The following is a 25,385-nucleotide window of genomic DNA, read 5'->3' on the forward strand; positions in this document are numbered from 1 at the left end:
AATATTTGGACTTCTATGAAGGACCAGGCAAATTCCCAAGCAATAATTATTTGAAATTTTATTTTCCTATTTGATATTTATACCAATTTAAACTGTGTGCTTGAAAGCTGGTTTCTGCTCATTTTATGTATACATTCTATATTTTTCTGTTTATGTAATTCGCTCTAGTGATGCCAGTTCTGTTTCTGCTTATTACTGGTTTTATTTTGTATCATGACACAGCAGTGCCACAAAGCTTTCTTAAATAAGTTTGTTTCACTGTCTTTAATAAGGTAATTTTTTGCCAGTTGAACAGAAGTATTTGATTGCTTTACTCAGTAAGAAAATGTTCATGTGAGAATTAAAGCATACAACAATATTTTTGTAGAAAACAATTTAGAGTACAATCCCTGTGTGGTTTGAAAATGAGACAGTATACTTAGAAATTAAATTGACTAAATTAAGAAGAATAAGTAAATCAGTAAGTACATTAACATTAGTGTAATAAATACATTATATGCATTATTTGCATGTGAAAACATTAATTAATGACTGAATGATGAGTTATTACACATAAGTCTGATTCAATAATTTTTCTTTCAATATTCCTTCAGAAGGAGAAAAATCTTGAATAAATATGAATAATAAATCATAAACAAGAAAAAATGCACAATGCAGATGATGTAACATGACAGGAATGACAGTAAATTTACACAGTAGCGATACTGCATATTTCTCACATTAGCGGAACCAGGAAATAACAGCTGAATTTCAACTCGAAATGTCACTCGGTGTGAACAATCATTCGGTCCCACTGTCCACCATCTATTTAGATTCAGACCACATTAAAGGTTCACAGACATGTAGGTGCCCTGAATCTTGGGTACCGCAGGCTTTTTTTGGAGACCTGCTACGTTCAAACTTGGAATGTGCAGCGATAAAACTGGCCTGACCAACTTATATCGCTATAAAAGTAAACTACACAGTACCTGTGAAAGGTGTGAATACACCTGGGCAAGCAGGGCAACACCTGTATGGTAGGAACTAGAGAGAAGAGTGAAAGCAAAGCAACGCACAAGTGCCCTACATCTCTGGGAAGTGCTGCAGGAGAGGAATTGGGGCAGCAGATAGAGTAGTGAATAAATTAATAAATTTAACAGCTAGGAAGACATATCCAAATGGTAACTAAATGTTTCATTTTAAATGAATGACTGAAATTTTACGGTGGCACAGCGAGTAGTGCTGCTGTCTCACAGCACATGGGTGATGTGAGAGGATGTGGGTTTGATCCCCGCTCACCCTGTGTGGAGTTTGCATCTTCTCCTCGTGTCTATTTGGGTTTCCTCCAGGTGCTCTGGTTTCCTCCCACAGTCCAAAGACATGCTGTTCACTCAATAGTGTGTGAGTGACAGAGGGAGTGTGTGTGTTCCACTGATGTATGGATGAGTGACTCATTATAAGTAGTGTATCTAGCAGTGTAAGTCACCACGGTGAATAAGGGGTGCGGGCTCATAACACTACATAGAGTTCATTGGAAGTCGCTTTGGAGAAAAGTGTCTGATAAATAAATAAATGTAACTTGCTTCTACAAATGTGCTCATACTTGACCTGTACTCTAAGCACATCCCTCTGGTGGAGCTGAGTAAACACCTGTCATTCTTGCAGGTAACATTACGTGAAAAGCAGAGGAATATAGTTCTAGGGAGCTTGATCTTTAAGAACTGAAACATCACTGAAATATTGCACGCATGTTTTCTGAATTTCTAAATGAGACTTTAGTATTACGTACTTTTATTAGAATACACTATATATATTCCTTGTATTTATAAATCTGAAAAAGGGGGGAAAGAAACATCATGAAGATTTTAATTTAAGGAAATGCATGGAGTCTTTATTCGTAAGACTATCGCTGCTTCCTCGTACATTTCGGACAGCGCGGTGCGCCGCTGTGCTGGGTGACACCCGGTCGGCCGGCAAGGGACGAGGAAACCTGGTTTGCGTTACTGCCTGTTAAGAGCAGATGTTGTCGTCCAGACGCGGGGCTGGTTGTGCGAGGGAGGAGGCTGCGCATGTGTGACCTCGCTGCCTAGCAACTGCATGACAACTGGTCCCTTTCTGCTCGGGTACCCCGTTCATGCCGATGGGCACGTCACCTGATGCCATACCGGTTCAGTCATTTCTACCGGTTCCTGAGCGCAGCAGAGGTATCACCTGAATGCTACTCCGGGATAAACCCACGTTCATTAACTTCATACGGTCATGTCGTATTGGAACAAGAACATATTCGAAAATATTCCAGATCGACATCCAGGGCATGGAAAGGAGTGAGAATAGAAGGTTTTTAAGTAGTTTATACTGAGGGGTGAATGATGCCAAAGACAGTCTGTGTGTGATTAGAATGATTTTTTTTTAATTTTAATACTACAGCAAAGATTCTAGGGTGTTTGCCAAGAAATTGTTTTTGAAAACGCTGAAGATTTGCTTTGTCTATGTTTTCCCTTTGTTGGTCTGTCGTTTAGGTTGTGTGGGGGGGTTCGCTCGTTATTCGCCTCGCTAACGCAATGTGCCACCATCGCGACACCGTCCGCGGCGCACCGGGCACCTCGTCTCAGCAACGGCCTTGTGACAAATCACAGGTGTCCTCCCCGTCCCACCTTTGATGTCGGGATCGAGGCGGACAGCCGATGCCGTGCTGATGCGAGGATTACGGGCAGCGGTTTTCTTCTATTGCAATAACTATTTATGATTGTACCAGCGGAATACAGATTTGACGCGCGCCCCGTCAGTACGGTGGAAATGAACGCTCGACAAAAGTGCACGTCGTCGAAGATTTCCTTCCCCAGTTGCGCTCGAAATTTGGCGAGACGTTCCTGGGGTGCACAGCATGGGTTACTGACGTGGAAATGAAAGAAAAGCGCGGAAGGCCTGCGTGTTCTTCCGTGGTCGGATTTATGAATTATTTTTACATACCAATTGACAGTAATGGATTCATGTCAGTTATGTGAGTCAACGTATGCGTTGCTGCTCTTCTTCCCCAAGGCACCGTTACAGACTGGGAACGGGCGACACTGCAGTTAAAAGAATGGTGGTGTCGTGTGAAGCGGGAGACTGAGGTACACAGGTAACGCACAGGACGGTTTGCGTGCCTTTCACAAGCCCCAAATTAAACCAGTTGTACCGATGTCTTGATTTTGTCAGTACAGTTATGACAGGATAAGAGAAAATAAACAGCTCTTATGACATATTATAGGGTGGCACAGTGGGTGGCACAGCTCCTGGACCGTGGCTTCGAACTTGGCTCAGTCCACGCAGAGGTTGCGTGCGCTCTCTGTGCTCTCGTGGGTTTCCTCTGGGCGCTCTGGTTTCCTCTCGCAGTCCGAAGACGCCTATTTCAAATGAACCGGTGACTTTGAATTGCCTGTAGGGTGTGAACGTGCGTGGGTGCATACCTGTAAATAGCTTAGTGTAGCACGTGAAACGCTGAAAGTCGTCTTAGAGAAAGGCACGGTCTAAATCTGTAGTTTATAATAAATTTACAATAAATGTCACCCGTTCTTGGAAGATCAGACAGGTTACTGGAGAGGGGCTCGAGGGTTCCGATTCAGTGACGTGTGGTTACCGAGAGGAGGCCACCGGAGGTCGGTTTAAGTGTTCTCCCCCGGGGAGCTCGGGATTTGCTCTCTCCTCGCTTCAGTTTTTCATCGGCAGTGATTTGCAGCACGAAGGCCCAACGTGAACAAAGACTGGTATCGCTGAAATGATCTGCCGAAGGAGTCCGCTCATCTGGCAGCTTGAATTATTATGAGTGCAGTTACCCATAGTTACTTAGAATTTAGACCAAGCCTTATTCGGAAAGTCCCGTGGGAAAGCGTTTGCGCTAAGTGTGGCGGAAGCTCCGAGCGACGCTGCTCTATGAATAATACAACGCATGTACCGTATGCTATCCATTGCTTCTGTCACAGGATCACATCCCTGCCAAAGTCTGAAGGCTTAAACTGTCCTGAATAGAAGGACAATGTGCTTAGTGTCTTGATACATATGCTAGAAAATATCGTATCTAACAAGCTGGGTTTCAATAATTGTGTGTAGTAATTTAAGGCTTCTGTGTTTTTTGGATGCGCTTTTGTGTTCTGCGCTGCTTTGGAGAAAAGCATCTCCCAATGCACGTATTCACAGTATATGGAAATATTTCAAATACAAGTAATATATCCATAGAGTGCGATGGAAAAGTGTCCTGTAGAGGGTGTGAGTGAGTGAGTGAGTGAGTGAGAGAGAGAGAGAGAGTGATATATCCATGGACTGGTGACATATTTGCAAAGACTCCACAAAAAACTGGCATAGAGTAAAACATACTGCAGTATAGACCAGGACATATTCGATCAATTCTCAACTCTTTGTTTTTCTCCTCTGCGCAGACATGCACGCAGCCCCTGCGCGGTTGTGAGCAGGGATGTAAAATCCTTTAAAACTTCTCTCCTCGGTCGAATGCAAAACTCGGGCATAGATTTTCTACGAGCACAGAAAAGCAAACAAATGATCCATCTTTACGAACGCTGCTGGCGATGCATCTTCTTCTAAGGCAGATGAGCTTTTTTTACTGTATTGCGGCCACTACGGTCCCCGCGGACGGTGAAGAGCGCATCGGCCTGCCTAAGCTGGTTTCTAGGTCTAGGAAAAAGAGTCCGAGGGACTCTATATGGAACGGTGCTCGTACATGTGCGCGCTGGTCTCACTGGATCATGTATTAGGTAATACAACGGGGGGGAGTCGCCTTTGGGGGACCAGGTGGCCTGAGTCAACAAACAAAATTTGACATCTGAAAGATTATGGATGCAATATTAACTAACACTAATACCTCCGGGGTATTTCTGACAGTTCTACAAAACCAAGATCGTGGAGCTAAGTTACTGAGCCAGATTTTTTCTGTGCAAGCTTTGAACGTCAGCTTTTCGCCATTTGTTTTGTTTTCGGACGCAGCGGAGTAATGACAGAAAGTATTATTGTCTTAGCGTTTTAAAGTATTGCTATGGCAACATTCTTGTTTCAGCCCCTCTGTGGATACGAGCAAATGTTCCATTTTCCAAATGACATTATTTAAACTGCTCTATGATTTTTCAGAACGCTATCGCCGAAAAGTGCAATAGCATATATTTAATTTCCGGGTTATCGTTGAAGATAATACCGTATTTCAGAACCTGACATGCTGTAATTTGTGGTGAAAACTCAGACTTGAATCTCTCTCAACTGATGGTATTGAGGTTAAGGGCATGGGTTTTTAGTCTAAAAGGGGGGTGGTGGCAAGGCGTGTTTAGCCAGTGCCCGCTGTGTGGCGTCTGGGGTTCGAGCCTTGTTTGGGGTCCCTTGCGATGGACTGGCGTCCCGTCCTGGGTATGTCCCCTCCCCCTTCATCCCTGTGCCCTGTGTTGCCAGGTTAGACTCCGGCTCGCCGTGACCCCCCGCTTGGGACAAGTGGTTGTTGACATTGGTTGGTTTTCAGCCTAAAGGGTGCTGGTTCAAGTCCTAGGAAATGCTTGAATGTCCTTGAGGAAAACACATAAAGTAAGTTGGTTCTTTAAAATACAAAGTGGTAAAAGTCTGCCCAGTTGTTCTTTTTCCTTGGCTAAGAAGGGTAATAATATTACAGATTTTAACATGAATAAGGTGGTTGACTGAGGACTCTGAGGTCTGCCTCATTTACAGTGCGATATTAATGTGAGGGCAGCGTAGGGGTGAAGACCTCTCCTTTTAGTCATGCTGTCTTCTATGAAGGAACTTCTCTACGCCACGCTGTCAGCGATATTCTCTTTAATTACTTCTGACAATGGAACAGCCCCCTGCCCCAAGGCCCTCCTCTTTCCTTCATGGCTTATTTTTAAAAGCAAACATTCACCTCTTAGGTTGAAAGCTGCCTTTCCCGAACGCAAACCGCTGGAGCAAATGTCATTCTGCAGACACAGACACGCTGTGCGCTTCAATGAAGTGTTTCAGTGTCTCTATTATAAAACAATATTTCAATTGTTTTAAACTCTGAATACTTTTTTGCATCTATTTACATTTGCATTTATTTATTTAGCACTCTTTTCTCCAAAGCGACTTCCACTGAACTCTATGTAGTGTTACCAGCACACACCTTATTCACCAGGGTAATTTACACTGCTAGATACACCACTTACACTGGGTCACTCATCCATGCATCAGTGGAACACACTCTCTCTCTCTCTGTCACTCACACACTATAAATTTTTAAATACAAACCAACCCACCAGCATCTATAACCACTTGTCCCAAGCAGGGTCACGGCGAGCCGGAGACTAACCCGGCAACACAGGACACAAGCCCGAGGTGGGAGAGGAAACACCCCAGACGGGATGCCAGTCCGTCGCAAGGGACCCCAAACAGGGTTCGAACCCTAGACCCCCCACGCAGCAGTTAGCGGCCAAACCCGCTGCGCCACTGCAACCCCTATCCGTTTTTAAATACATTTATTTCAAATTATATTTCTTTCTCACTTCGCTAACTTCTTTTTATACATTTTTTTGTGCAAATTTAAACCTTTTTTTAAAATAAATATGGTTTAATTGGTACAGTTAGGCAGTTAATGCATATACTGTATCATGAAATATCAATGAAATGCCTTTTAGGAGCACTGCTGTGAACCAGAGCTACACCCTCCCCCAGGCTACACATAAACATGGCATTTGGTTCAAGATGGATTTTCTTCAGAGCGGCAAATCTGTTTATTCGTATTTTAATGTCGGCCGGGTTTGGCCCGGATCGGCGAGTTCAAAACCTAGTCGGTCGCCGCATTCCGTTGTTGTCATTTTTGAGGCTGTCTAAGTTTCTCTCGTTTATGAGATGAAGAGCAAATCTAATAGAATATTGATTCGACCCGAATACAGGGGATTTACGTCGCCCGCCCGTTCCAGTGCTTTGAGGCCCGGCTGCGTCAGTTTGCTGCGATTCGCCCGGTCGCTCGTGGCCACACGACCTCAAGGGGGGACATTTGCGTTTCAAAATACGACCGGCCGCTCTCATGCAAATTGAAGCTTCCGAAGCGGGGGGGGTGGGCCGTCGACGCGAGAGAACAAAGGTACATCAGAATAAATAAATAAACCAACGCAGGGCTTTGTTTTTGGCCTTTGTGTGCGCACGCCGAACGGCGGACCGCTCTCGTCCATCGGGATCAGCTGGGCGCCTCCAAATAAATAAATAAAACCAAGCCATTTCGTCCCCGGCTGCCTCGGAGGCTCGGCCTGGCGGTGGATCTCCGCGCCCGTCCCACACGCCCGCGGTGACGGCGCCGGTGAAACTGTCTCTTTCCGTTGTCATTCGGCGTTCTGCCAATCTGACCTTCGCTTCGCCGAAGAGCACCAGATCCCCCGAGCGCCGCATTCTGTACTTTGCTCGTTTCTCTTAAATTACATCTTTTTGTTTCAGTTTTATCCTTTTTCCATTGCATTTTTCATTGTGCTCAACAGATACATTTTGTTAAAATGAGCCTTGAAGGTCCTGTGCAGCTGTAATTGACACTGATACAAAGACATTTACACAGGGACATGTATTAACCATTATTATATAGCAGCTTACTATGTTTTGTGCTCAGCTGCTTATAAATATTTGTCTATTTGTACAAGGGGATCATTTTTATTGCAACGTTCCAGGAGAAAATCCCTTGATCAAGGGTTCCGTAGTGGGGGTTTAATCCCAAGCCGTTTAGTTGCAAGATGAGGACTTTAACCACTAAACCATCTGTTGCCTTCCTCCTCTTTTCAGTCACTTTTAGTGTTATTTTTCTTTCCAATCCACCTATGAAACTCTAGCTGTGTCACAAATTGTTATCAAGGATTTCTAAAGATTAATGTAGGAACTCTGTATATCTAGCTTCTCTCTTCTCCATGGATTCATATCATTATTCCCATTCGTGCATTTAGCTAAAACTTTTGGTTGTAGTATCCTTGAACAAACTGCTTATCCTAATTGTGCCCTACATTTACATTTCTTTATTTAGCAGACACTTTTCTCCAAAGCAACTTCCAATGAACTCTATGTAGTGTTATCAGCCCCCACACCTTATTCACCAAGGTGACTTACACTGCTAGATACACCACTCACTTACACTGGGTCACTCATCCATACATCAGTGGAACACACACACTATGGGTGAACCTGAACAGCATGTCTTTGGATTGTGGAAGGAAACCAGAGCATCAAGAGGAAACCCACACAGACACAGGGAGAACTAAGCAGGGATCGAACCCACGTCCTCTCACACCCCCCCAGGCGCTATGAGACATCAGCACTACTTGCTGTGCCACAAACTTTTCTCCAAAACCCTCTACAATGTTAGGCGAATGTATAAATAATTGTTCTTACAATTATTTAAACAGCTGAGTAATTTTTACTCACTTAGGAAAAAGTGGGAGAGCACACATGAGCTTAATTGTATTTTTCGGGATACATGTACGCCGATGAAGGCATCCTGCTGAAACGCATCCATGTAATGAAAGATACAACTACTCCAGTAAGCTAGTGTGTGCCCTCCCCTTTTTTCCTTATATTCTATATACCAGGGGGTCCTGAGTAGCCAAGCTCCTAACTTCTTCTTTATACCCAGTTGAGCACATCTTCAGTTTTAATTTTTACTGGAGTATTTTGGGATCAGTACTTTGACTAAGAGCACTATAGTAACAGTGGGATTTGTACCCTCCAGTACGCTATCTGCTGACCTTGTTCAATACTTTCTGTTTCTTCCATAGTTACAACATGAGGCTCAACATATTACTTTTTTCAGGTGGAAATGTTTCATTTCCCATATTCACTTTGAGTTCATCACATTATGGCTCATTGGTACAGTAGCAGGGCCTCCTGTCCGTTTAGGAGACGGTTTTGTTGGCTCTAACTGACAGGACAGCCTGAGCAAACATAGACATATTTAGAGAAACTGTGATTGGAACTGTAAATATTTCTCAGCAGAAGACTGGAGCAGGGAATGCTATTGATGAAGATGATCCTGTACTCCATCTGTTGGTAAAACCAGAAGTTCTTGGATCAAGTTAACATCCCAGAGGGTTCAGTTTCCCCACAGTGACTTGTGATGTAGCAGTAAAGCAGTGTGGAGCAGGCAATGGTTGGTATGGGGGTGGTTGGTTTGGACAGAGGGTTGATGGAAGTGGGGGGGCGGGGTGCAGGAAGACAGATGGTCAGCCAGTGTGAAGACAGCCACGGAAACAAGGCGGCGGTGCGCCGGAGACACACCGGAGCAGCGAATAAGGGCGTCTTCATCCCCCTTCTCCTTCGCGTTAATGTGGAGTTATCAGTTCTCACACCACAGAACCATATGACCCAGAAATAAACAGTGGCCTAGATAGAGACCATCCCCGGGAACAAACTGACAAGAACGTGGCAGAAAGCGACCGAGAGCCTTGGGGTTTGTGACTCTGGACCGCATGCCGTTTCCCCCGTAGCTGTTTGGCCTTTGCGTCTGAGCAATGCATTTAAGGACATCATCGGCTGTGTTTAAATAAAGTTCTGAATATTTTTTCAAATGAGGCGATCAAAGAATTGGAACAGCCGAACTAATCCGCTGAGTATTTTTTGAATTTCAAGAACTACAAATAAGGGGTGTGCGGTGGCACAGCGGGTTTGATCGGGTCCTGCTCTCTGCTGGGTCGAGTCCTGCTTGGAGTGACTTGCAATGGACTGGCGTCCTGTCCTGGGTGTGTCCCCTCCTCCCCCAGCCGTGTGCCCTGTGTTGCCGGGTTAGGCTCGGGCTCGTCGCGACCCCGCTTGGGACAAGTGGTTTTAGCCAGTGTGTTTAATCATGAATATTCACTGTTCAGAAGCACTATATTTGTCTTTTTTTATAGTAATTCAAATCTTATCAAGAATAAAAAGGAAGAGCTGTGTCGCTGACTTCCAGCACTTTAAATAAATGTTAGATACTTTGTGAGACTGCATACATGGTAAAATGTAGTAATTTTGGCTGTCATTTCTGTCATTTACTATCGCAATTTAGCCGCATAAGAGCTTCAGCCTGTCCGGTTTTAATTCCTAATTAAACAAATCTAGATATATCAGTTCATTCTTCTGGAAGGCTTAATTTTACAACCATTACTGCTAAGAGCTTTTATTTCAATCCTGCACTCATAAGGAGTCAAGAGTCTGTTTTCGGGGCTGCATGCAGAAAAATTCCTTTCGGCTTTCTAGACATCTCAATGGGCGTAGAAGAAAACGTGCTCAGCGTAGCGGCGCAAATCAACATTCACAAAAGAGAAAAGTAGAAAATCCAGACCTGTTTGCATGAGGAGACCAGAAACATACCTGAATTTGTCTGGAGTCTTTGTACCAGAGGGGGTGCGGTGGTGCGGTGGTGCAGTGGGTTGGATCGGGTCGGGTCCTACTCTCCAGTGGGTCTGGGGTTCAAGTACCGCTTGGGGTGCCTTGCAACGGACTGGCGTCCCGTCCTGGGTGTGTCCCCTCCCTCTCTAGCCTTACACCCTGAGTTGCCGGGTTAGGCTCTGGCTCACCGCGACCCCGTATGGGACAGGTGGTTCAGAAAGTGTGTGTGTGTGTGTGTGTGTGTGTGTGTGTGTGTGTCTTTGTACCACCATCAACAGACAGTCCCAAGAGTGAACATTCTTATTACTATGATTATTTACCAATATTTCACTAGTGCCTCTGGTCAGTAGAACAGTGTTAAGCGTACTACTTAAACTGATTTACCAATTTCAAAGATGGGCAATTTTAACTTTACCAAATCACATTAAGTGCCTTAACTGCCGGAGACTCAAACCCACATCCTTTGACTGTTAAGCCGCAGCTCTAACCACAGTACGACTTGCCTCCCTCCTCCTGTTGCTTCTTTCATTCTCAGTAACGCTAGTAACAGTAACACAAATCCAGCTGCTTGATTTTGTATCTGAGTTGCCAAACTAACGGCCCTTACTGTGAATACACTCATGTCCAGTGCATTTCAATAGACTCCTTCCCACTGCAGTGGATCTGAGTGAGAGTCTGACCAGGAACCTGAAAGATGTCATTTTGGTTATTTTATGCAGTCTTCTAAGCCCACCTTGAGCAAGTGCCCTCACCCTCTCGGTTGAAAATGATGACGATGTCTTAATATTTGGGGCATCAGATGACGCTCCATCCCGAACAAAGCTCCCACCGCGTCCCGCCTGCCATCGGCAACCTGCCCTTTGCGCAGCTCGCCTTGGCGCGTTTTGATCTCCCTGCGAACCGCGCGCGGTTTCATTTTGGGACCTGCCGCTCCCGCTGGCACACTTGGCTGCAGGCCTTGCACGGAGCATGCTCAGCGAGCCGCGACGACTGCCGCCACACGTATGCACCGTGATATAACGCTGCAGACAAGTACGAGGAGGGCCCTCAAAATAGGCAAGGTGAATTATTTATGACTTACTTTTTATATCCGCTTGTATCCCTTATGATACATATTTCCCTTTGGTTTGCTGGGACGAGACTCCTTGTTGTTTGCATGTTGCTCGCAGTCTCCCTGTGGTTGGGGTGTATACGCCAAACGGAATGAGATGAAAAGATTTTTAAATAAAAATGCATCAGTAGTGGGGGTGCGGTGGCGCAGTGGGTTGGACCGCAGTCCTGCTCTCCGGTGGGTCTGGGGTTCGAGTCCCGCTTGGGGTGCCTTGCGGCGGACTGGCGTCCCGTCCTGGGTGTGTCCCCTTCCCCCTCCGGCCTTACGCTCTGTGTTGCCGGGTAGGCTCCGGTTCCCCGTGACCCCGTAAGGGACAAGCGGTTCTGAAAATGTGTGTGTGTGTGTGCATCAGTAGTTCTCAGCCAAAACAAAGATTTATTCGCATGCCTCAATAATGCGCTGTCCCATGAATAATGGAATATGCAAGAAAACATCAGACCCATCTTTAGTGGTGGCTTCAGACATTGAAATGAGAAAAAAAAAAAAAATCATTTGACTCATTTACCTCAATCAGATTCTGAAAAACCAGGTAATGTTTAACATACATGGTGTACTTGGCCTGTGTTAATAACTGAAATATTCCTTGATTCTAAAGATATTAATTTTAGTTAAAAAGACAAGTGTGAGACGGGATCCTAAGTTGATTGAAGAATGAAGAATGTAAGTATTTTGGGGGGGTGGTATCTTTTACTTAGAAATCTGAATCAGTCTCAGAAATCTGAATCAATGTTTCATAAAGTAAAATATCCAATTTTACCGCATCTTGGCCTGCCCAGGCTTGGCAGGAATAATTGCAAGGCTGGTCAAAAAGAAACCTTAACTAGGTCATTGAAAGCACGAGTGTGAACATGTCCTAAATAAGAAGAAGTCCCAAGGTATGTAAATATATCATTAACTCGGGGTCAAGCTAACCGCTCGATGGGAAATCTGCCCCACAGAAATCAACATCTACTAAGAGTAGATTTAATCACTACTGCTTGGTGCTTATGAATTTTCCCTGCGGTTTACTGGCTGACAATGACTTTAAAAATTCTGAAAATCATATTAAACAAGAGGAGTCACGTCATGGATACTTTTACTAGAGGACTGCACTCCGTGTTGAAATCCATACATCCTTGAGGATGCAGGAGGTGCCTTGCAAAACCCTGAGAAAGGTCACTGATGTCAGTAGGTCTCGTCCTAGTGGGCCGCCGTTGTCTCCTCAGGCACTGCCAGGACAAATAAACGTCTCTTTCGGCGCGTGTCGAAAACAGAAACCGGTTCTGAGCTGCGGTTTCACCTTGTCCTCGAGTGACGCTTCAGGTTCCTCCCGGGGCGTTCTCTGCTCTTGCATCCGCTTGCCAGGCGTTGGTGCCCCCACCCTGATCCACAGGACGAAAACGTCTTCTTCTAGATTCTCTCCAAATGGCTTCACTGGAGGCTCCAAATTTCACAGGTCCTCCGAGGCAGCAGTCGGGAACTTCTTAACGCTGCTGGGGTGACACGGTGACGCTTGGCGTGAGATCTTTTTGCAGGTTATTATGCTTATGACTCTAACTCGATATATTCCTCTTCACACTCATTGAGCTGAGTAGGCTTTCAGAAAAGACCATTGATACTGAGGGAATGGAAATAGCATCTAATGCCGGTGCACTATGGGGGACACCCGTGGAGAGATGAAAGTAAAAAACGGTGTCTTTGATCCCATGAAAAATTAAGGTCTGTGTTTCCCGGGACGCCTGGTACCGTTTTTTTTTCCTCCCTTCCCTGAGTTCAGTTTCCTTAACTGCTGGAGCTCTTCTCAGATCCTCTCCAAACACAGAGATCCATTAAGTACAGTAGACCGAAACGGACACTGAATATGACCAACGGGGTCCTTATGGGACTGACCTGCCGCTCACATTCAACGGATGGAAATAGCCGAGCTCACCTTGGACGACGGGGACGCTCAAGTGTGTTGTTGATGGAGAGGCCATGCAAAGGGAATTGAAACGTGGAGTTCTTCCGAGCTTGAGGATCAACCTCAGATAAAGGACCAAGGTCACGTTACCCATTCACCCATGTCTCCTTTGTGCTCCCACTCAACAGCGACGGCTGGGCAGACAGGGATGAGGTGGTCGAGGGCTATGAGCAGGAGGCAGTGGGCGGCATCACGGTGAAGCTTCAATCAGCTGAGGTGACCTCCTTCGATGACTACTACCTGAAGCTGCGCCTGGACACCAACACAAGGAATCCCTGGTTCGCCGAGTTCTGGCAGCATCGCTTCCAGTGCCGCATCCCTGGACACCCGCAGGAGAACGCTAACTTCAAAAGAAACTGCTCAGGTAAGAAGAGGTTCCTCACCTATTCCAAGGGCATGCAATTAGACGGGAAATTACTTGTACTGTCGCGTTTTGTTAACTTCCATCTTCGTATGGGTCTCAAAATGACGAAACATTGTTACCTGAACTTTTACATAATATTAAGCGTTCAGAGAAAGTTTTTACTTGAAATAATTCCACAAGGACGGGTGTCTGATAGTCCTTCCTAGGAGCCGGATTAAAGATCCTAAGTTTGTGTCTGTGATTGATTTCACTAATTTGAATTTGCCCTATGATTGTGTGCACTGGTCATTAAATGCATAATTTAACTGTTTTTGTAATATTGTAATGTTCTTGTTTTTGTTTTCTCAACTGTCCTTTCTGCTGACAAAGCTGATCTAGGTAAATGAGATTTCTCATATAGCTCCTAGTTTAACGGTCAGTTTCTCCGAGTCCTGCTCAACAGCGTACACCCAACCATATCAGCTGAAACATTGCTCAATAAGCAAGTTTTCAATTATCGATATATAACTCTCGATTCGTAGTGAATGTTGGACGCGTTTATGTTTTTTTTCATTATTGTATTTCATTTCAGATTTGATTTTCCCGTTATTCAGCCCTGTTGCTCTGTGACATGTCATAGACACTCATTGGCAATAAAGTGTTTTAGTATTTAGCTACATCACTTTCATATATTTCCCCTTTGTTGCATTCTTCATTTCTCTCACTAATTGTTTTTTTTTTCTTTTCAAGCTTGGGAGCTTCATTATTTCTGTTTAATAAATTTATCATCTTAAAGCGCTTCCTGGATACAGTTTCAGCAATTTGCTTTGCATCTCTTGACCTAGTTTTTGGAGGACATTTATCCGTTCATTTTAAATTGTTCATAACTTGCTATGATAGAGCTATACAGCAATGTAGCTATATTGTGCTGTTGTGTCACATCTATTGTTTCTTTACATAGAGCTCCAAGATGGTAAGTGTGTGTTTAATAACAAATAACTTCTGTAGCACCATGCTGCAGCACAGAAATTGAGGTCAACTGGTATATAATGCTCTGGGCCAATAACAAATACGATGCTCATAATTAAATCAGAGATCGCCAGATCTTCATGAATTCAAACATGCTGTCTAAATTCTCCATCTGCTGAGACGTGCGTCTGATCATCAAAGAATGGTGTGCATGACAACCAGGAAAACGGGTTTTCGATTAAAACCGATTTCTTCCATAGTGCAGTGAATGCTGAAGGTCCACTATCCTCATCGGCAAAAGGTCTCCGCTTTTATTGTACATCGTCTCTGAGTGAACTGAGCAGGAGATTCACTTGTACTCGCTCACGCTATTTGAATGGTGATGCATATAGACGTGGATAAATGATTTGCAACTGACCGAAAGCAGTTCATCTGAGCTGATGATGAATGAGAAGAGGGCAACATGGTCAATAATGCAAAAGTCTGGGCTTGGAGCATTTATCTTTTGACCTCTGATGTTATGAGAGCTATTGGGTTATTTTATGCACTGAATTTAGTCCAAAAAAAAAAAAAAAAAAACAAAAAAAAAATAAGAGAACAGTCAATGGCATGATATTTCTTTGATTCCACCTGGTCCAGTCGTGTTGCGTTAAAATACCCCAATAACGTTCCGTCGTGCAAGCCAAGCTGCGCCGCCTCTCTGCATGTCACCCGGAGGCTGATGCCCGTGTTCTGACCAGCAGCGCCTCTACACATTTATACACCAGTAAAGAAAGTCCTGTTGTTCCTCTTCCTTTAACAGTCTCATTCATGATAGGGCATATAATAGTTCATCTTCATAGTGTCACTTCATCATAAGTACAGCTCTATTCCCATCACTCCCCACTCAGACCTATTACTGTATCGACAAACTGTCAGAGCTTAAGCCGGACCTGCTCGTTTACCAGGTGAAGCAGATCTCAACAGGGAGGTACGGTTCTCCATGCTCATTTTTAAGTGCTGCAGAGGCGCTTGTGTAAGTAGGAAAGAAGGTGTGAGGATGCGGACGCCGTCCCCCGAAAAACAAATCCGACACTTTTGGGAGGTGTTTGTAAAATCAGTTTTAATTAATGCAAATTTTCTTAGTCACTGCAAAAGCGTGTCGAATGACAAATAATGAAGACAGTTTACGCCGAAAAAGCACCCAGTCCAGTTTGTTGCGATTGCTTCTAATTTATTGGGTTTTAATGGAACTGACAGTACAGGTGCTCATCAGGGTAATCGATAGCATAGCGATCGGAGCCGTTTCCTTTAAATCTGAAGGTTGCTGGTTTCAATCTCACTTACTGCGGTAATACCCTTGAGTAAAGCCCTTACGCTGAAGTATTCCAGTAAAATTGCCCAACTGTTTAAATGGGTAAATTAGCATCTTAAGATGCTTTGGAGAAAATCATCAGCAAAATAAGTAAAGGCATTTTCACGGTAGCAAATTGAAGAAATAATGCATCAGAGGATGGGCTACAGTATTCGGGTGATGATGGCACAAAGGTCACTGTTAGGCATGACATGAAGTAGGCATTTTCTTTTTTATTACTCTGTCTGCTGCAAAGACATTGGACAGGAACACCGACTGCAGGTCACAGGAATGCATAATGGCACAAAACAAACTTTAATTCATTTTGGGTAGAATAGTACAATGCAATAGTTCTAATCTGTCTCCATTTATACACACGCACACACACACACACACATTGTCAGAAACCGCTCGTCCCAAGAGGGGTCGCGGCAAGCCAGAGCCTAACCCGGCAGCCCAGGGTGCAAGGCTAGAGGGGGAGGGGACACACCCAGGATGGGACACCAGTCCATCACAAGGCACTCCAAGCAGGACTCGAACCCCTGACCCACCAAAGAGCAGGACCTGGCCAAACCCGCTGCTCCACTGTGCCCCTCTCTTCATTTATATTTATACGTATATTAACAAAACAGCCAGAACATTCTTTGCGATGCTGATTGATAGTTGGCTGTAAGATTTTACCTCCTGCAGCTTTCCTTAGCAGGTTCTCTGACAATATGAACCGCTAGTTAAAGGACGTGTTACACAATGCCTTAATGAAAATCAAAACTTTTGTACAATCTGCATGCTCTTCTGCAGGGAAAGCAAGTTATTAAAAATTGTTATGTAATAAGACAGTGGACACCACTGGAAATTCATCCGTCTGATATTAAAAGGGGAGATATGTGGACCATCTATGTTGGCACTCAGACACTTATCCAGTTGTTGTTTAAATAAGAGGAAATCAAAACCCTAGTAATGGAATATCTGGTTAACAGTATTTTATGTCACTTATTCAGGCTGTCTAATTTGCTACACTCAGAAAATTTATCTCCCAGACAAAATCATACACAGACAATTTGTAGTGCTTGACAGAGCTTCATGCTAGCTTAAAGGTGATAGCAATGCATTTTGAACTTAAACTAAAATATTTTCCGAAAAAAGCATTGTGAGCAACTGTATTGCTGACTGCAATTCCTGATTCTGATAATCTGACCAGCAGTAGAAATAGTGTTATTTGTTATTTTACATGTAGTATTTACCAACATGCATTTGAAGATAATTGCGGTAAACCCATAATTAAATCAGTTCCACTGATTATGTCACAACATTAGTTATAAACCATAAAGAGTAAGGTATTACTATACATCATAAAGCAGCATTTCTTCAAAATAAACAAAAAAATTTTTTTTTTTTTTTCAAATTTATTTTGTTTTTAGATTTCGCAATATAGTTCCCACTATCCACTTTCTACAGCCTAAGTTGTTAATGGCAACAGAGGACATTGTGAGGTTCTCTAGTTACTGCTGCAAATGATGGAACCTTCCAGAACATTTAAGAAAACATGGAAATAACTTGTGATTTATGCATACGCCAATACAATGAAGAAAGCTGCCATAAGATCCTACAAAATTCTTATGGTCTGTAACACTGATGCATAGTACTGACATGGTATAGACCATCACATGCATCACCTTTTCTGACACAAGATGTATTGTTTTATTTACTTCGGAGGCAGAATGAAGGGTTCGAAATCCATTGTCTATCACCTGTGAATGAAATGGCTTCTTTAATGATAGAGTGTCCAGTGACATAACCTGCTGAAGCCTCCTTCAGAGGGAATCTGAATCTCAGCACATCACTAACATCCTCCTCCTCCTCCTCCTCCTCCTCCTCAGTGTGGTAATTCGCTAGCATCGCTACAACATTGCTGCACACGGATGTTTAATTATCCTGCTCATTTAACGACAATCTCTTTTGTTACTGATGGATGCCACGGGTTAGATGCTGCGCTGGTGTCGCTGAAAAGGGGTCGGACTGCTGCTTTGTATAGACGAAACCGCCTGTAACGTGTCATTTCACACCGTCTGTCCTTTTGCATACATATCTATGGAAAGGTAGAGCGCACGCCTGCCTGTTGCCCATGGCGATGGAATGAAGGATCTCTGGACACCCTATCGTTGTCTCTGTGATGTGCAGATTATATTGTGCTGCAACCATGGAAGCGTTTGGCGAAACCTCACCGACCGGCTCTATTCGAGTTTTGTTCTTTTAGTTTCTCTACCTTTTCAACTCTACTGTTCTACGTGATTTACACTGAGAAAAGCACTGTTGCCATATACAGAGGAAGGTGCCCAGATGTATTCCCAGGCTAATGACAGGCGTAGCACTGCAGGTTGCCACAGAGACCTATAAATGCAGCATAATATAATTTTGGCTATGACTTGCACAGCACTGAATATATTTTCTGCAGTGAATTTTGGCAATAAGCAACTATATGGATTAAATTTTTCTCTTCCTTGCACACAGATTAATCTTGTTTTTTTTTATTTTTGCAATACATCTGCAGGTTATGAGAGCCTCGAGGACAACTATGTGCAGGACAGTAAGATGGGCTTTGTGATCAACGCCATCTACGCCATGGCGCACGGCCTGCACGACATGCACCAGGAGCTGTGTCCTGAGCACGTGGGCCTCTGTGATGCCATGAAGCCCATCGACGGGAGCAAGCTACTGGACTTCCTGCTCAAGGCGTCCTTTGTCGGGGTGTCCGGGGAAGAAGTGTGGTTCGACGAGAATGGGGACTCGCCTGGACGGTAGGGCCTCTTACTGGACATTCTAATACTGCAGTAATAATTATGGGCTTGTTTTGTGAATGCTTCAATTCAATTATGTTGACTGTTGTGGAGCATTTTTGTGAACAGAGTGACACAGAGTGCTGAACAATAGAAATAAGCAGGAAAGTGACAGAGAAGCGATAACACGTGGTGTTGTTTGACTAGTACGCTAGCTGGCAGTTGAGGAGAGGAAAACAAAAAAACTCCCAGCCACAAAAAAGGGGTAACGAATAAACCCCTGGGGATCCAAGTGCCAGTCACTGCCCACCCTTCCAAGACATGCTTTCCAAAGAAAATGGCATTTATATTTAAACTTTTTTGCTTCTATGAAAAAAAAACCATCATGGTGGGTTTTTGTTCACCTTTTGCAGGTATGACATCATGAACCTGCAGTACGTGGAGACTGGTCAGTACGACTACATCAACGTAGGCTCCTGGCACGAGGGCGTCCTCAACATTGATGATCAAAAGATCCTGATGAACCGCAGCGAGATGGTGCGCTCCGTGTGCAGCGAGCCCTGCTCCAAGGGTCAGATCAAGGTACAGCCAGGCGTCGCTCTCTCCCCCTAATTCGCCCATTCCATCTGGGAGGATTTTCACACTTCTGAACCTGTTTCAGTCTGCCACCCATCTGTCATATCCCTTCTCTATCCCTCCTATATATGTACTCTTCTCTACAATGGACCCTCACTCTTTTGGTGGCCTTCATTTGATTATTTATTTATGTTTTCATTATCTACCTATTTATCTGACCCTCTTCTTGAAGACAACCTACAACGCTAGACTTGTACACTAAGCTCCCTACAACATGGTAGTTAAGCTGGATCACTTTTCAGTGCAGATTTTAGAAACGGAACATTGTGTCAGGGTGTGCATTTCCAGTTCATTTGGACAAATAACATAATTATAAATCAACATTGAAACATCAAAACATTTTAGAATTGTTTATTACATACGCCCACCTGTCTGTTTTTATAAAGTTAGAAATTAGCATTTGTTACTTACCTCTATTGTAATTCGACGGCGCTTAATGTACCCTGGTCTGAATAGACAATCCACCCGTGTCGCAGTAAAGGTCTTGCATTTGTTATACCACTAACATGGACATACAGTTCTGCTAGTGGCTTTAAAAAGCTTCTGTCCAGGTTCAAAGCCAACGCACTGCAGTCCTACAGGAGTTTTACTAGTTCAGACAATGTCACATGTGCTCATGCACATGTGCGTGTGTGTGTTCCACCCTTCAGGTGATCCGGAAAGGCGAAGTGAGCTGCTGCTGGATCTGCACCTCCTGCAAGGACAACGAATTTGTGCAGGACGAGTTCACGTGCAAGGCCTGCGATCTGGGCTGGTGGCCGAACGAGGAACTGGAAGGTACGCCTGAGAACCGCCATGGGCTATCCAACGCTGCAAGCTGACCACCATCACCAGGCTCTTTCCACTAGGCTGGAGGAATTCATTGGGGCCTGGAGCTCATCGTGGTCTAAATCAAAGTTTTCCTCTCTGATGTGTTTTATCACCTTCACTCTTTGCTCTCGTTGGTCCGTGAGATCTGAGCCGTGCTGTCCAACACAACCACTCATGTAGATGCAGCTTGGCTTCTGTTCCGCCGAGGTCATAGAACCCAAAACTGAGAAACATTCCTTCACGGTGCTGAGCTTTTGCTGCTCCACTTTGCACTACTGTGCTGTTTTCAATGGGATAGCGTGCCGCAAGGTAATCCATCATCGCTACACACTGCTTCCCATCTGTGACTCCATAGAGCTCCATTTTCAACACCTGTCTCAGATATTTTGCAGTATACTTTGCCAAGGGCAGAGCAGATGCCATACTGAATTAAATCAGCCCGGACAATGCAAAATTTACATTTACATTTATTCATTTAGCAGGCGCTTTTCTCCAAAGCGACGTACATCTCAGAGAATACAATTTGTGCATTACATTAGAAGAAAGAGACATAGTTGCAGATTCTTAACTAAAGATAGTTGATTTCTTTCCACAATATGTACCAATGTTCATCACAAGAGTAGCTGCATAAAACTCAATAGACGATTCCTGATCACGTTCCAACAAACTTTTTTTTTTTTTGAGATACACAAACATTTATGTAGAATACAGGAGTAGCGGCTGTACTTATTTTATACTTATACTTGTGCTTATACTTATTTTCTTTATTCTGAACAGAAAAAAAATTAGGTGAAGTGACCAGTATAAAAAAGAGACTACAGTATCGGGAATAATTATGTGGAGACCCCACCCAAGGAAACACAAGGCAATTCCAGTATCTATGCCTGTGGTATGAGGCTAAAGCTAAAAATACCGAAATATTTAGATCAACGCGGAAATACAGCAGTTCAACAAATAAGTTACCGTAGAGCAAGAACTGTTTCACATTATGAAATTAATAAATGAAAGATCATTGCTTATGATGCATTGCGCTGAATTCACAGTCATTTACAGAAAGTGAGACAAATAAATACTGTACATGACTGTAAATATTGCAAAGATAAATGTTGTGGTAATAAGGACAAAAAAATGTATGTTTTTATATATATATATATAATATATGGACAAAAATTTTTTTTATATAATATACTATATATGCTATATATATTTTTGTATAGTAGGAGAAAGAAATATTTGTCTGTATAGACATCAGAAAGCAGCTTGTTTCGAAAATCAACATCAGTGGGATTAAGAGGATTACTGCTGAAAAGAATAACTAAAAAATATGCATTTGGCAGCACCCAGAATTTTTCTTTTACGAATGCCAGCAAAAACAACACTTGGTAATCCTAATAATTCTGAATAATACTAATGAGTTTGATTTTGCACAGCTTCATAGCTGGTGTCACTTTTCACACCAAGGTAGTCACTCATGTTTTCCTTAATGAGATCTACATCGAGAACCTGTTGGTAATGCATTTCATGAGTCCGGAATTTGAACACGGCAATACAAGTGAGGTGCTGGTTCAAATTTCTAGATGCGGAATAAGGGAGGAGCAGGCAAAGCAACCAGCAGCACTCAAGACCCCTAGAAGTGAAAAAGAATCACACACATGACAGACAGAAAGCAAAAATCGTTCCACGCGCATGGCTCACAAGCAGACTGCGACATCCGGCGACTCTTTTCCGCAGCCGTTGCAGTTCGCGAGCGTAGCAGCATCGCTCGAACCTGCCGCAGTCAAGCCGCCTGCATTGTCTTTGGACTGTCCCCGAATGGGGTGGCGGGTGGGGAGGGGGGGGGGGGTAGTTATTTTTAGTTGAACTGAAAACCTACTTTAGTGCATGGTGAGTTTTCAGAGCTGAAACCAAGGTGCTGGGTTCATATGGCTTATTTAGGACACTCGAGGTGATCCAAAGTGGTGGGATGGCGCTTTGTAATTCGGCCGAACCGACACGGAACCCTAGCTAGCAGCAAACACTTGATGTTCAATGCTGGCTTCTGATCTTAAATTTCACCTTTTTGTTTTTGGCTTAACACTAAGTTTACTATCTTAGCAGAGGAGTCTTTTCAAAATTACTTAGAATATACAGATTTCTCCCTTTTAATTGGCTCAGTTTCTCCAGCAGTATGAAATCCCGACGCTTACCGAATTCCGAACCCTAACGCTAGCCGTAACCTTAATTGGAACTTTGCCGGCATACAGAGGCCTGAGCCAAATTACTTGCAATTAGCAAATTACAGTTCAACTGTGATCTCTATCCTTTCCCTTATTCTAGCTCCTTATCAGTCCAAAGACATGCTGTACATGTTCACCCATAGTGTGTGAGTGGCAGAGAGTGTGTGTGTGTGTGTGTTCCACTGGTGTATAGATGAATGACCCTTTGTAACTAGTGTATCTAGCAGTGTAAGTCACCGCGGTGAATAAGGTGTGTGGGCTGATAACACTACATAGAGTTCATTGGAAGTCGCTTTGGAGGAAAGCATCTGCTAAATAATGGGGTTCCTATGATGGGGTTACATATGATGGGGTTATGTCGAAAATATCGTAAGTCAAGAATGCATTTAATACACCTAATACACACCTCTGCGTGACAGACTGGGAGATGCGGATCGCTGTCGCTGCCCAGCATCGCGAGAGAGTATCGCTCCCTTATATCGCTTGCCTAGGGAAAAAAATCTAAATTCAGTATTCTAAGTATGGTTTCTACTGAATGTCTATCGCCAGATCACCATCATAAAGTCGAAAAAATCGTAAGTCGAACCATCGTAAATCGGGGACCACCTGTAAATGTAAATGTAAATCTCAGGCATAAGTTTTGACTGGGAAATCTTTTGAAAACCCTAATACTTATGCATTCCCAAGCCTAACATTAGCTGTGACCCCAATAGCATCCTTTGTCAGCGTGCACAGTCCGGAGGCTTGAGCCGAATTATTTCTCTACGCTTTACTGTAACCGTTGACTTTTTCCTTATCATATCTCAGGCGTATGTTTGGACTGGTAAACTTTTAAGTAGCTTCCTCTTTCAAGCCTTAGTTTTTCCTGCTCTGTGATGTTAATTGGCAGTGTTTTTGACACACAAGTTCAGTTGCTTAACTACAATTGCATATGCTGCCTTTGTCTTCATATTCATTGAAGAAACTCTTTGATGGTGCATTTAAAATGGAAAGGAATCATATCCTTTGTCTTCATATTCATTGAAGAAACTCTTTGATGGTGCATTTAAAATGGAAAGGAATCATATCCTCCTTAGACCCAACAAAAAAAGGTTTTTGGATATGTTTCTACAATCTCCAGAAAGTTTTTCAAGCCCTGCCCCCAAACTTGTGCTATCATTTCAAACCATAGAATGGCCACTATAATGTACATCAGGACTTTATATTGTAGTACATATAGTTTGGGAGGTTTGGTTAAAAACATATGTCCTGTAGGGGGGACAAAAGTGAATGATTGCATCTCAGGACTGTGTTGGATATTAATGGTTTCTTAATCAATTCCCTCTTTTGTTTCAACAGGTTGTGAACCTATTCCCTTGAGGTATTTGGAGTGGAGCAACGCAGAGTCCATTGTGGCTGTGGTCTTCTCCTGCCTGGGCATCCTGGTCACCATGTTTGTGACCTTCATCTTTGTGCTGTACAGAGACACTCCGGTGGTCAAGTCCTCCAGTCGTGAGCTCTGTTACATCATCCTTGCCGGAATCTTCCTGGGCTACGTCTGCCCCTTCACCTTGATCGCCAAGCCCACCGTGGCCTCCTGTTACCTTCAGCGCCTATTGGTCGGCCTCTCCTCCGCCATGTGCTACTCGGCCCTGGTGACCAAGACCAACCGCATCGCGCGCATCCTGGCCGGCAGCAAGAAGAAGATCTGCACACGTAAGCCACGTTTCATGAGCGCCTGGGCCCAAGTGGTCATCGCCTTCATCCTTATTAGCGTCCAGCTCACCCTGGAGGTCACACTGCTGATTCTGGAGCCACCGGAGCCCATAAAATCATATCCCAGCATCCGGGAGGTCTTCCTCATCTGCAACACCAGCAATGTTGGTGTGGTGGCCCCACTGGGCTACAATGGTCTGCTTATTATGAGCTGCACATACTACGCCTTCAAGACGCGGAATGTGCCGGCCAACTTCAACGAGGCCAAGTACATCGCCTTCACCATGTACACCACCTGCATCATCTGGCTGGCCTTCGTGCCAATCTACTTCGGCAGCAACTACAAGATCATCACCACCTCGTTCTCCGTGAGCCTCAGCGTGACCGTGGCCCTGGGTTGCATGTTCACGCCCAAGATGTACATCATCATCGCCAAGCCAGAGAGGAACGTGCGCAGTGCATTCACTACCTCGGACGTGGTGCGCATGCACGTTGGCGACGGGAAGGCCAACTGCAGGAACAATAGTCTGCTTAATATGTTCAGAAGAAAGAAAAATGGCCCTGCAAATGCAAAGTGAGTTCATTCGATTCAGCTTGGATTATATCTGTAATCAGTAGCTCAATACCTAAAGCAGACAAATCAAGATTTTCTTTAAAGTCAAGTATAAATATTAATTTTTGGAATTTTTGTGAAGAAACCTAAATGCAATGTCTAAAAATCTAATAATTATTAAATTCTGAAAAAAAAAATGTATAAAAAATTAAACATGTCAAAATGTGTATGTTCAGACTGTGTGAGATTTCTAAAATAACATATTAATAATATATAGAAAAATATAATTAAACAGAGAAAATGTGACACCGTGACTTCTGACTTCAGAGTGATAAAACTCCAAGCAACTGTATATGATTCTTTTCACAACTGAGGATTGAGGTTAGCTTAGTAATCACATTAAGCCAGTTAACTACCCTGCGTAAGAGATTAGTTATGCATGGACTCTTGGCACTTTTATTAAGTAAAATGCACCATGCAGATGGCTAATAAACTCCAGTATGCCCTTAACCACCTGCAGCAAAAAAAAAAAAAAAAACAAAGTATTTGATTAAATTCATTCATCACTCCTAGTGTCTTTTGGAAGTGATTTTTGGCTTTTGTGAGAGAATAAAAGTTCTAAATTTAGAGTCTTCTTGAGGGTGTAATGAAGTTTATTTAAAGTAATATGTCCGCATAGGGTACTGTGC

The 25,385-nt window shown here is 43.6% G+C and overlaps 1 protein-coding gene across 3 annotated transcripts in view; it reads left to right on the top strand.

Moving 5' to 3' along the window:
- The window catches only part of grm1b (glutamate receptor, metabotropic 1b), a 35,559-nt gene that overhangs the window by 7,089 nt on the left and 3,085 nt on the right, over positions 1-25,385 (top strand). For all 3 annotated transcript variants that reach the window (XM_018734044.2, XM_018734036.2, XM_018734051.2), the window contains 5 exons: positions 13,496-13,731; positions 18,561-18,807; positions 19,200-19,368; positions 20,073-20,199; positions 23,787-24,717. In XM_018734044.2, coding sequence (XP_018589560.2) covers positions 13,496-13,731; positions 18,561-18,807; positions 19,200-19,368; positions 20,073-20,199; positions 23,787-24,717 — 1,710 coding nt within the window. The remainder of the gene's footprint in view (positions 1-13,495; positions 13,732-18,560; positions 18,808-19,199; positions 19,369-20,072; positions 20,200-23,786; positions 24,718-25,385) is intronic.

The sequence above is a fragment of the Scleropages formosus genome, chromosome 15 (assembly GCF_900964775.1).
Source record: "Scleropages formosus chromosome 15, fSclFor1.1, whole genome shotgun sequence".
NCBI classification, from domain to species: domain Eukaryota; kingdom Metazoa; phylum Chordata; class Actinopteri; order Osteoglossiformes; family Osteoglossidae; genus Scleropages; species Scleropages formosus.